This window comes from Peromyscus leucopus, chromosome 6, assembly GCF_004664715.2.
Source record: "Peromyscus leucopus breed LL Stock chromosome 6, UCI_PerLeu_2.1, whole genome shotgun sequence".
Lineage (NCBI taxonomy): Eukaryota > Metazoa > Chordata > Mammalia > Rodentia > Cricetidae > Peromyscus > Peromyscus leucopus.
In genome coordinates, this window is record NC_051068.1 from 68,151,411 (window position 1) to 68,162,970 (window position 11,560).

At 48.9% G+C, this 11,560-nt stretch overlaps 1 protein-coding gene across 2 annotated transcripts; it reads left to right on the plus strand.

The window, feature by feature from the left end:
* The first annotated feature begins 14 nt into the window (after positions 1–14).
* On the plus strand, positions 15–11,498 carry Slc39a1 (solute carrier family 39 member 1). 2 transcript variants are annotated; one of them, XM_028890811.2, is made up of 4 exons: positions 15–118; positions 6,744–6,958; positions 7,096–7,226; positions 9,581–11,498. In XM_028890811.2, exons 2-4 carry the CDS (start codon positions 6,772–6,774, stop codon positions 10,235–10,237), a joined length of 975 nt encoding a protein of 324 aa, XP_028746644.1. In that variant the 5' UTR covers positions 15–118; positions 6,744–6,771; the 3' UTR covers positions 10,238–11,498. The 2 variants fall into 2 exon arrangements, with proteins under 2 accessions (XP_028746644.1, XP_028746643.1); XM_028890810.2 differs by lacking the exon at positions 15–118 and adding an exon at positions 5,969–6,041.
* Positions 11,499–11,560: the final 62 nt, after the last annotated feature.

Sequence of the window (11,560 nt, forward strand, 5' to 3'; positions counted from 1 at the left end):
TCGCGCTCGGCAACAATAGACCCACAGAGAGGGGTCGCCGAAGTAATTTGGCAGAGAATCTCCGGGTTCCAGCGAGAAGCCACTGTAGGAAAGTTGAGTGAAAACTTCCGGGCTGAGGGTAGGAGCTGCTGGGTTTGGGCTTGTTTATCTTGTGATTCCGAGCTCCCAAGTTACTACTTAGGCAGACAGTAAATAACCTTGTAGCCTGTGGACCCACCGGGCCTCCACCTCCCGGCGGCCAGTTGCGCAATCGCGGCTCCGTGGATCCGAGAACCACGCCACACAAGGCAGCTCTGGGGGGGCCCTGCTAACCCACGCAGAGACGCAGGGCAGGAACACTGGCACGCACCAGCCAAACGTTTGCTTCTGGTTTGCGGTCTGATTATTTCCATATAACTACCGGTTATATGTTTAGATTTGCGTTTTGAAATCCGAGTGGGGAAGTCACATTGCTCAATGCGGCCTCCTGATACTCTATCAGGGGAGGTTGAAAGCTGTTTCAGAGCCTGGGGTGGGAGTTCACGCCTGTAATCTCAGCGCTCCAGAGGCTGATGCAGGAATGTCCCTGAGGTGGAGGCCAGCCTGGGCTACATAAGATCCTGTCTCAAAAACAAAAACAGTAACAAAACGCACGAACAGTTTATCTAGTGATATGTCCAATACATTCTATTTGTCTTCACATCACACTTAAAGCTGACTTCTTAGGAACAGGAACTATGAGATGGTGGGACAATATAAAAGGAAAGTTGGGATCTGATCAGGTGAGGATTTGCACTTTAATTTAGAACTATTTGTTCCTCTAAGTTATTTAGCGGGAGCCACCAATGTGTGCACAGTCTGCTACAGAAAGTAGTTTTGGATGTGTCCCTGCCCTTCAGTCTTCAGATAGGAGGTTTTGCCTCAAATTTGTTACCTTTGTTATACTTGGTTCATCTGATGACAAGCTGTGAGATCTTATTGGTATTTTGTTTGTTTGAGAAAGGGTCTCACTGTGTCTTCCTGGCTTGTTTGTTTGTTGAGGCAGGGTCTTACTGAAGTTGTGAGAGATTTATAATTTTCCTTCCTTCTTTCTCTTCGTGTGAAGGCAGGCAGTCACAGGGTTAGAGGGGAGATGGTTCATATGCCACTGCCCAGCTGTGGAGGTCGGAGGACAACCAGGAGTCAGTTCTTTCTTCTGATTGTGTGGGTTCTGGGGCTGGTCAGTTTAGGTGTTCTTACCCCTGAGCTATCCTGCCCTGTATCTATCTTTTTCTACTTGTTAATTTGGTTCTTTTTTTTTTTTTTTTTTTTTGTTTTTTGTTTTTTTTTTTTTGTTTTTTGAGACAGGGTTTCTCTGTGTAGCTTTGCACCTTGCCTGGAACTCACTTGGTAGCCCAGGATGGCCTCGAACTCACAGAGATCCGCCTGGCTCTGCCTCCCGAGTGCTGGGATTAAAAGTGTGTGCCACCACCACCCCAACTAGTTTGGTTCTTTTGAGACAAGATCTTACTGGGCGGTAGTGGCGCACACCTTTAATCACAGCACTTGGGAGGCAGAGCCAGGAGGATCTCTGTGAGTTCCGGGCCATCCTGGTCTACAGAGCAAGTTCCAGGATGGGCTCCAAAAGCTATACAGAGAAACCCTGTCTCAAAAACCAAAAAAAAAAAAAAAAAAAAGAAAGAAAGAAAGAAAGAAAGAAGATCTTACTGTATTACCAAGGGTAGCCTCATTTTGGAAATTTTCCTGCTTCAACTTCCCAAGTGCTGGAATGTAAGGAGTGAGTCACCATACCTGTCTGAAAAAGTTGTTTTCATCAACATTGTTCTCTCATGTGATGTGCAACAGCTCCCAGGCTCACAGAGCAGATAATATTTTGCCAGTTTTACTGATAAGGGGTCAGATGCTCATGGCTAAAAAAAAAAAATAGTAATTTCCAAATTTCACGGATTGTTTTCCTTGGTCTGGTGTCTGATGGTCCACGAGTGCACTTCAAGTAAATCAGTGAAACTATGCTAACATAAGTATGAATCCCGTGTACCTTCCCCTCAGTGGGGAAAACTTTGGCAGGTACATCCAGAATTCAAACGTGTGCTAGTTTTCCTCGTGAATGTTTGACTGAGCCAGTGGTTCAGATTGACTGGAAAGGAGCTAGTATGTATCAACAGCTAGAGCAACTATTATATAGTCTCTCATACCGGTCTCATAGCAACCCAGAGAGGACAGGTTAGCTTCTTTCAGATTACTCTTTACTCCAGCCTGGTGGCCCACACCTTTAGTCCCAGCACTCAGAAAGCAGAGGCAGGTGGATCTTTGTGAGTTCTGGGCTATCCTGGTCTACAGAGTGAGTTCTAGGACAGCCAGGACTATATAGTCCTATATTGTCTCAAGCAAATGAATGAAAGAGAGGAAGGAAGGAAGGAAGGAAGGGAGGGAGGGAGGGAGGGAGGGAGGGAGGGAGGGAGAGAGAGAGAGAGAGAGAAAGAGAGAGAGAGAGAAAGGAAATTAGGAAGAACAAAGGAAGGAAAATATATTGAAGTCTGAACCAACATTGGCATTCTTTTTTTTTTTTTTTTTTTTTTTTTTTTTTTTTTTGTCTTTTTGAGAGAGGGATATCCTGGAACTCCAAGGCTGGCCTTGAACTCACAGAAATCTGCTTGCCTCTTCCTCCCTAATGCTGAGATTAAAGGCATGTGCCACTGCTGCCAAGCTTGGCTTGGCATTCTTTAAAAAAAAAAAAATTTTTTTGTTATTAGTTTTTAAGAGGATTACATGGCCTTGACTAGCCTGGCACTTGCTTTGTAGACTAGGCTGGCCTTGAATGCACAGAGATCCATCTGTCTCTGAGTCTGGAATGCTGGGATTGAAGGCATGTGTCTTCATACCCGGATCCAAGATTTGTTTTTTAATTGTGTGTGTATGTAGACGTCAGATCACCGGGAGCTGGAGTTTCAAGTGGTTGTGAGCCTCCCCTCCGCCGTGTGGGAAGTGAGACCTGAACTTAGGTCCTCTCTAAGAGCAGGAAGCCTTCTTATCCTCTCCAGCCCCAAACAAAAACCAAACTGCCTGGCTGGGCTTTCTTGAATTTCCCCAGTCTGTCTCTTCTGTTCAGGCAGCAGCTTGATAAAAGCACATTGCCTAGGTTGACGGAGGGCTCAGAAGAAAGCAGAGTTATTTTTGTTGACATCTTTGATGTCACCAAGAGAGGTGGTTAAGTGCACTTCAGGTGGCTTTCCTGCAGGCTGCTGCCTGCAGAGATGATGGAATGGGAGTCAGCTGCTGTCCCTGCTGGGCCTGGAAGGAACTTCTGCCTCATCTCCATTAGCTTCCCTCTTTTCCCTGATGGGTCAAGTTTTGCAAAGGAAAAAATAACTTCCTTAGTCCCATGACAGATGAAGGTAAAGTTCAACAGATCTGTTGTAAGACATGGTGACCAGAGTCAGTAATGATGGATGCATTCTATAGTTCAAAATCACTGAGAGGGTGTTCGCTTGGAGTGTCTCCCACTCTCAGGAATTCCACCCAACTTTTCCTTAATCAATCCATGTTTGATCTACTTGAAATCAATTGCTCAAAGTGCATTTTAAGTGTTCTCATTATAAATCAATATGTAAGGCAATAGATAAGTTGGTTACCTTGAGCTAGCCATTTTGCAATGTGTAGATATACAAACACCATATTATTTCAAAGTATCATGTTATATACCATAAATGCAATTTTTATTTAACTTTTTTTTTGGCGTGGGTTCAAGACAGGATTTCTCTGTGTAGCCCTGGCTGTTCTGGAATTCTCTCTGTAGACCAGGTAGCATCAAACTTACAGAGATCCACCTGCCTCTGCCTCCGGAGTACTGAGATTAAAGGCGTGCGCCACCACTGCCTGGCACATTTAACTTTTAAAATAAAATTTGGGACTGAGAAATGGCTCAGTGTTTAAGAGCACTGTTTGCTCTTCCAGAGGACCCTGGTTTCATTCCTAGCACCCACGGGGCAGCAGACAACTGTCTATAAATCCAGTCCCAGGCGATCTGATACCTTCTTCCACACTTCTGCAGGCATTGCATTTACATGCTGCACAGACACACATGCAGGCAAAACACCTATACACATAAAATATATAAATAAAAATTATTTTTAGTTATGCGTAAGTATGTCTGTCTGCATGGGGTGTGTCCATGAGTGCAAGTGGCTACAGAGGTCAGAAGTGTTGAATGCCCTGGAGCAGGAGTTATAGACTGACCTGGTTACTGAGAATCAAATTTGGGTCCTCTGGAAGACAGCAAATGCTCTTAAACATTGAGCTGCTATCTCTCCAATCTCTTATTCAACTTTTTTGTTTGTTTGTTTGTTTGTTTGTCGAGAAAGGGTTTTTCTGTGTAGCTTTGTGCCTTTCCTGGAACTTGCTTTGTAGACCAGGCTGTCCTCGAACTCACAGAGATCTGCCTGGTTCTGCCTCCTGAGTGCTGGGATTAAAGGCGTTCGCCACAACCGCCCAGCTCCTATTCAACTTTTAAAAGACTTATTTTATTTTAAATTATGTGTACATGCATGTATGGGTATGTACACAGCCAGGAGGAGGCCAGATTCCTTTGGTCCCCATAGAGCCAAAGTTACAAGCAGTTGTGATCTGCATGACATGCATGCTGGTGCTGGGCAAGGCACTGAAAAGAGAACTACATGTTCTTAACTATTGAGCCCAAGCGGGCCTTGAACTCATAAAGGTCATTCAGCAAATTTTAATTTATTTTTATTGTGTGTGTGTGTGTGTGTGTGTGTGTGTGTGTGTGTCTGTGTGGTGCCACTGGACACATGTGGAAGTCAGAGGATAACCTGTGGGAGTTGGACCTCTCTCTCTACACCATCTTGGTTGGGGGTGGGGGAAATTCAATTAAAAAACTCAGGCTTGATGGCAAGCCCCTTTAACAGCTGAAGCATCTCCCCATTGGCCTAGAAGGGGATTCATAGAACATTGGGTTGTGGGATCAGGAGAATCCAGGCTGGGCAAACAGTGAAGGTATGGAGAGAAGAATACACTGGTGAGCGGAGCGGGCATGGTGACACTTGAAGTGATCTCAGCACTTGGGAGGCTGAGGCATGATTGTCCTGAGTTGGAGAACAGTTTGGCTAGATAATGATCTGCAGGCCAGTGTGAACTTTTAAGGGTGAGATCTAAGACAATAAATACATTAGTAGAAACAAAGAAAAGAAAGAAAACACTGTACATGCAAGGAACAGAAAACAGGCCTATAGGTCTTGGGGTGGGAGGTGGGGGGCTGGAGAATGCAAGAAGTTGGAGACGATCTTGGCATGATGCCCAAAGGCATGATCAACAGGAAATTGTATGCTACTTCGTGGGGGTTTCAGCAACTCAACTCTATCCTACCATTTATTTCTCTATCTACTCTGAGAAGGCGGGAGGCTTCGTTTTATTTATTTTAATTAACTAATTTTCAGAAAGCATCGCTTTTAAATCATACCTTTATTCTTTCCCAATTCTGCTTCATCTTTGTGTGTGTGTGTGTGGGGGGGGGGGGCTGGCTAGGCAAACCAGGCTAAGAAATTTGTCCCAAAAAGGTAATGATTCCCCTCTGGCCCAGTTAATCACTAATGCAACCTGAGATCTAAGACTCTGGGGCCAAGGCCAGACAGCTAATCCTAAGAGATGTGGGGAGAAATACTTGAGAGGAAGCATAGGGAACAGGCCTTGCTCGCAGAGTTCCTAGCTCTCACTTTTATCAAAGTCTTTGTGGCTGGCCGGCTCCAGCGGCCAGCTCCTCCGTCGATGTGGGCCAGACCCAACGCCCTCGGACCTTCCCGCTAGTCCCCTCCCGGCTTTGGCTGGGTCTCAGCTCGCCGCCTGCCCAACCTTCTCCTGTTCCCAGATTCTAATTGCTCTTAACGCACGTCACTCAAGGCTAAGCTCCGCCCACCGAGTGCAGTCATTGGCAGCCCGGTGCGGGAACGCGGAGGCGGTGGGGGGGAGGGCAGAGAGGGGTGGGGAGGGGGCGGGAATTCCCGACGCGAGGCCGGAACCCAGCGGCTGCAATGGAGTGAGACCCTCGGGAGGTGAGTGCGGCCGCGTTGGGCGCCCGGTCTAAGGCAGCTTCTAAGGCCTCCCAGGCTAGGAGCTGGGCTCCCCGTTTTAACCTTTTTCATCTGCTTCCTGCGACGCTGGCGACCTCTGACCTCGCCTCCGAGACTTCCAGACGCCGCCCTCGGTGCGGTCTTAGCCGTCCCGAGCCCCTCTCCTGTGGCTGTCTGCCCTGACTACCTGTTATTTTTGTGGGGAGTGGGCAGTGAGAGAGGCATCCAGCACCCAAGTTCGCCCCGTTTCGGATCGCCCACGAAGCCTCCCCGGACTTCTGTCCACAGCTCCGACCTCTCTTGGCTACATGCACTTAGGGGATGGAGTATGTGTGTGAGAGCGGTCTCTACCTTCCTTAGGGGACCCCAGCTCCAGCTCCAGGTCTAACCTAGATAGAGCATGTCCCTAGTTTTCTGCGGGCTCCAACGGAAAGGGTAATGATTATCTATATTGGCCTTCTCGTGCCTCAGTTTCCTCCCTGATGGCTCGCTGAACTGGGAGGGCTAAGTTCGAAGGAGGAAATGCAATGTTCCTGGTGTTGGAGTGGATGAGTCACCCCAGCTGGGAAAGGCCAGAAAGTGGCTGGGCTGAGGGAAGTACATTCTGCTGACCAGCCTTCCCTTTGCCTTGACCCCTTCTTTGCTTGTGTGAGGTTCTCACCCATGCTCGTTTTTTCTTGACAGGTCTGAGAGTCACTGATACCACATCACCATGGGGCCCTGGGGGGAGCCAGAGCTCCTGGTGTGGCGCCCAGAAGCAATAGCTTCAGAGCCCTCGGTGCCAGTGGGACTGGAGGTGAAGCTGGGGGCCCTGGTTCTGCTGCTGCTGCTGACACTCCTCTGCAGCCTGGTGCCTGTCTGTGTGCTTCGGAGGTCAGGCGCTGGCCATGAAGCCTCGGGTGAGTCCCTGCCGCTCTGGAGCTGGGAGAGATCGCTAAGAAGGAGGAGGGGAGTGGCCACCGCTTCTGTGGGAGCAGTGGGGCTTGGCAGGGCTTTTATTTGGTTATAACCCCTTTTGTACTTCACTCTTGCGCAGCCTCGGGCCAGAAAGCCCTAAGCCTGGTAAGCTGCTTCGCAGGAGGCGTCTTTTTGGCTACTTGTCTTCTGGACTTGCTCCCCGACTACCTAGCTGCCATAGATGAGGCGTTGGCGGCCCTGCATGTGACGGTGAGCACTGACCTCAACATGTGACCCAGAGCAGAGTGTTGAAATAGCTAATAGGAAACATGGTTATATAGATACCTTCAGGGGTCACTCTATGGCTGCGGAAGACCTTAGCATGTGAGCCTGCAAGGTATGGATTTCAGCAACGAGGTCTGGTTTTCTGTGCGTCCTTTCCTGGATACTGGACATGGTGTGACCCCACTGTACTTACTCCCCGAGGTAATGTGAGGAACCTCATCAGGTGTGTGGGCTACGCTGGCTTGTAGCTGGAGTTACCAGGAAGTTACCAGTGTTCTAAGAATTGTCTTTCATCCGTTACCCCTTTGCCCCTCCTTCCTTCTCTTCCTCCCTCCCGTCTCCTTTTCCCCTGTTTCTTTCTTTTTTTGAGACAGGTTCTCACTGTCGCCCTGGCAGGCCTGGTACTTGTTATGTAGACTTGCCTCAGATTTGCAGTGATCTTCCTCTCTCTGCCTCCTGACTGCTGAATTACAGGTTTGTGCCACCTCACTCAGAACTCTCGTTCCTCCCTTTATATCATATTTCATTTTTATTTATTTTTCAGGACAGATCTCTCTTGTTATGTAGTCCTGGCTGTCCTGGAACTCACTTTGTAGACGAGGCTGGCCTTGAACTTAGAGTTCTGCCTGCCTCTGCCTCCCCAGTGCTGGGGTTAAAGGTGTGTGTCACCACCTCCTGGCTATATTTTATTTTTACTTGAGTATATTATGCATAGTAATGGGTTTTATTATTACATTTTCATACATATATGAAGGATCTTGACTATATTCACTCCCATTCTTTCTTTCTTTTTTTCTTTTTTGTTTTTCGAGACAGAGTTTCTGTGTAGCCTTGGCTGTCCTGAGACTGACTCTGTAGACCAGGCTTGCCTCGAACTCACAGAGATCCACCTGATCCCCCTGCCTCCGCGCGCGCCGCGCGCCCCCCCCCCAGGGCTGGGATTAAAGTTGTGCGCCGCTGCTACCACCACCACCACCTGGCTCTTCATTCCCATTCTTGTCCCCTGACCACTGATCATCTTCCTCTTCTCAACTATCAACTAGCCCCCCTCCTCTATTTTCCTCTGTGTGTGTGTGTGTGTCTGAGTGTGTGACTTTGACCCCCTGAGTTTAATTAGGGTTGCTTACATGAACATGAGTGAGGGCCCTTTCCTTTCTTTGGATGGGGTCTAGCTGTGTGGTCCTAACTGTTCAAGCTTTGAGTTTTCCTGTCTTAATCTCATGGACACAGTGTGCACCAGCGTAGCTGGTTTATTGTCACTTGAAGGGCTGGAGACAGATCACTGCAGATCTGGGAGGCTAGGAAGCAATTTCCAGGGGCCCGGTGTCCTCAGGGAAGTGGGGAGTGATTGGGTCCAAGGCATAGAAAAACTTACTGTAAAGTTGGAAGTAGTATAGTTCCAGCACATGCAAGACTGAGGCAGGATGATCATGAAGATTTTTGAGGCCAGCTTGGACTATATAGTATTTTTCAGGCTAGTCTGGGCTTCTGAGTGAGGCCTGTCTCAACCCCTTACTTGCCTCCCAAACAAAAACATCCCCCCAAAAAAACATTATAGGAAAACCTGAGACAGTTGGGTTCAGGGAATTATCTCAAGTTCTTCTCTTTTTTTCCCCTGTGACTGAGGAAGTAGTAGTGGCTGCTACCTCTATGTATCTGTGACTGAATGGACCTGTCTCCATATGACTGTGAATGTCCCTGTGACATATAGCTTTATATGTGAACATTTGGGAAGATGGGCCCAGAGGTGATCCTTTGTTTGTATGCCTACATGTAACACTGTATGCATCTGTATCCATGACCCTCAACCAGGGGAAGTTTTTGCCCCTTAGGAAACACTGACTGGGTAATGTGTGGAGACAGTCTTGGTTGTCACAGCTTAGTGGTGGCGGTGATAATGACATCTGGTAGGCAGAAGTCAGAGGAACTGCTTACTTGGTGTGAAAGACAGTGATGACCGAATTATTTATCCCTGGGTTGGGGATTTAGCTCAGTGGTAGAGCGCTTGCCTAGCAAGTGCAAGGGCCTGGGTTCGGTCCTCAGCTCCAGGAAAAAAAAAAAATAAAGAACAATTATTTATCCCATAATGTTATTAGTGCCGATGTTGAGACCCTTTGCATAAATGGTCTGCATTTAACATGGTGCGATACCATATCTGTTCCATTATGTGTTGTTCTGTGTCCGTGGCACCAAACAACTTCATCACTGTGTGACTAATGGGGACTCTGGGTCCGTGTGGGACTTCAGATGTGTATAACTGGGCCTCACCAGCCTCTGCATCTGACTCCTTCCCATTCCTGTCCTGTCCCCTGAACTCCTGTTGCCACTTCTGTCCACAGCTTCAGTTCCCTTTGCAAGAGTTCATCCTGGCCATGGGTTTCTTCCTGGTCTTGGTGATGGAGCAGATCACACTGGCTTACAAGGAGCAGTCCAGTCCACCACATCCGGAAGAGACGAGGGCTCTGCTGGGAACAGTGAATGGTGGGCCTCAACACTGGCATGATGGACCAGGGCTCCCCCAGGCCAGCGGAACTGCAGCAGCTCCCTCAGCCCTGCGTGCCTGTGTGCTGGTCTTCTCCCTCGCCTTGCACTCCGTGTTTGAGGGCCTGGCTGTGGGGTTGCAGAGGGACAGGGCTCGGGCAATGGAGCTGTGCCTGGCTTTGCTGCTCCACAAGGGTATCCTGGCAGTCAGCCTGTCCCTGAGGCTGCTGCAGAGCCACCTCCGGGTGCAGGTGGTGGCTGGCTGTGGGATCCTCTTCTCGTGTATGACACCTCTGGGCATTGGGTTGGGTACAGCGCTGTCAGAGTCAGCTGGGCCTCTTCACCAGCTGGCCCAGTCTGTGCTGGAGGGTATGGCAGCTGGCACCTTCCTCTATATCACCTTCCTGGAAATCCTACCCCAGGAGCTGGCCACTTCTGAGCAGAGGATCCTCAAGGTCATTCTGCTCCTAGCAGGCTTTGCCCTGCTCACTGGCCTGCTCTTTATCCAAATCTAAGGTGCTGAAAGAGAAAGGGCAGGGGAAGTTGACTGTCAGGTGCCCCTGTCCTCCCTGTCCTTCCCAGTCTGTGGGACATCGTAGAAAGGAATGGAGAGCAGAAGTAGTGAGGGCCAGAGTTCCCTGAGAGGTAGGGATGGGGCATTTGGACCATGAATAATGAGAGGGAAGAGGCTAGCCGAAGGCCCAAAGAACAAGAAATAGCCAGGTTACCAGAGATATGATCAGGCAACATTCAGAAGGAGGCAGACTGGTACAATCAGAGGTCAGGCACTACACCTTGAGGCAGGCTGACAGAAGAACTGGAGACAGGCATCCAGCGGCTTTGGAATAGAGATGCAGAGAGGGTGTAAGTCAGTCTGTACTGTTGGTTCTGGCCCATTCAGCACTGCCGTTTCAAGTGGTTCCTCCTACCTTCTCGCCTCCTACTTTTCTATCTCTCTCTTTTCTGCCAAGGGACTAGTGCCAAACGGTCTCTTTGCCAGTTTTCATGATTTATCTGGCCTCGAGTGTCCTGCTCACTCTTTTTTTTTGAGACATGGCTTCTCTGTGTATCCCTGGCTGTCCTGGCACATGCTCTGTAGACCAGGCTGGCCTCGAACTCAGAAATTTGCCTGGCTCTGCTTCCCGAGTGCTGGGATTAAAGGGGTGCTGGGCCACCACACCCAGCTCACACCTCTATTTTTAAAGTGCCAAACACCCACCTGCCCCCTCCTTTTTGAGTTTTTTCAAGACAGGGTTTCTCAGTATAGCCCTGGTTGTCCTGGATCTCGCCCATCTGTAGCCCAGGCTGGCCTGGAACTCACAGAGATCCACCTGCCTCTGCCTCCTGAGCACTGGGATTAAAGGTGTGTGCCACCATGCATGGCTCACCTGCTCCCTTTCGGAAAGCACAGTGGTCTGGCACTGGGCTCTGCCCAGCACCTCAGTGGAGGAGACCTACTTGCTCTAAATTTGGGCCCCCCAATTTGGGTGGGGCGGAAGTGTTTGCCGAACTGGTGTGGCGTGAAGGGAAAGTAGGTACTACTTTTGACACCAACCACTAGAGAAAGTGGACATGGTGCCCCATACCTAGATAATACACACTGACCTGCCAAAACTTTTTATATCTGAGGAGTTGGGGGGACGGGGCAGACACCCCCCTCCAGGATTATTTTTTGGGGAGGGAGGGCTGTGCATAGCTCGTACTCTGTAGAATCTATTTTACTAACTGACTTGTTTTGGGACATGTTACCCAAATAAAAGATGTTTCTATACCCCTGTACTGTATCTGATTTATTTAGGTGGTAGTGTGTGGTGGTGTGTCTGTGGGGTGTGTGTGAT

Bases quoted from the DNA above. Each gene is read 5' to 3' on its own strand.
- Slc39a1 (XM_028890811.2), top strand. From the start codon at position 6,772: ATGGGGCCCTGGGGGGAGCCAGAGCTCCTGGTGTGGCGCCCAGAAGCA. The intron at 6,959-7,095 runs GTGAGTCCCTGC...ACTCTTGCGCAG, and splicing joins CGCTGGCCATGAAGCCTCGG to CCTCGGGCCAGAAAGCCCTA. The intron at 7,227-9,580 runs GTGAGCACTGAC...TTCTGTCCACAG, and splicing joins TGGCGGCCCTGCATGTGACG to CTTCAGTTCCCTTTGCAAGA.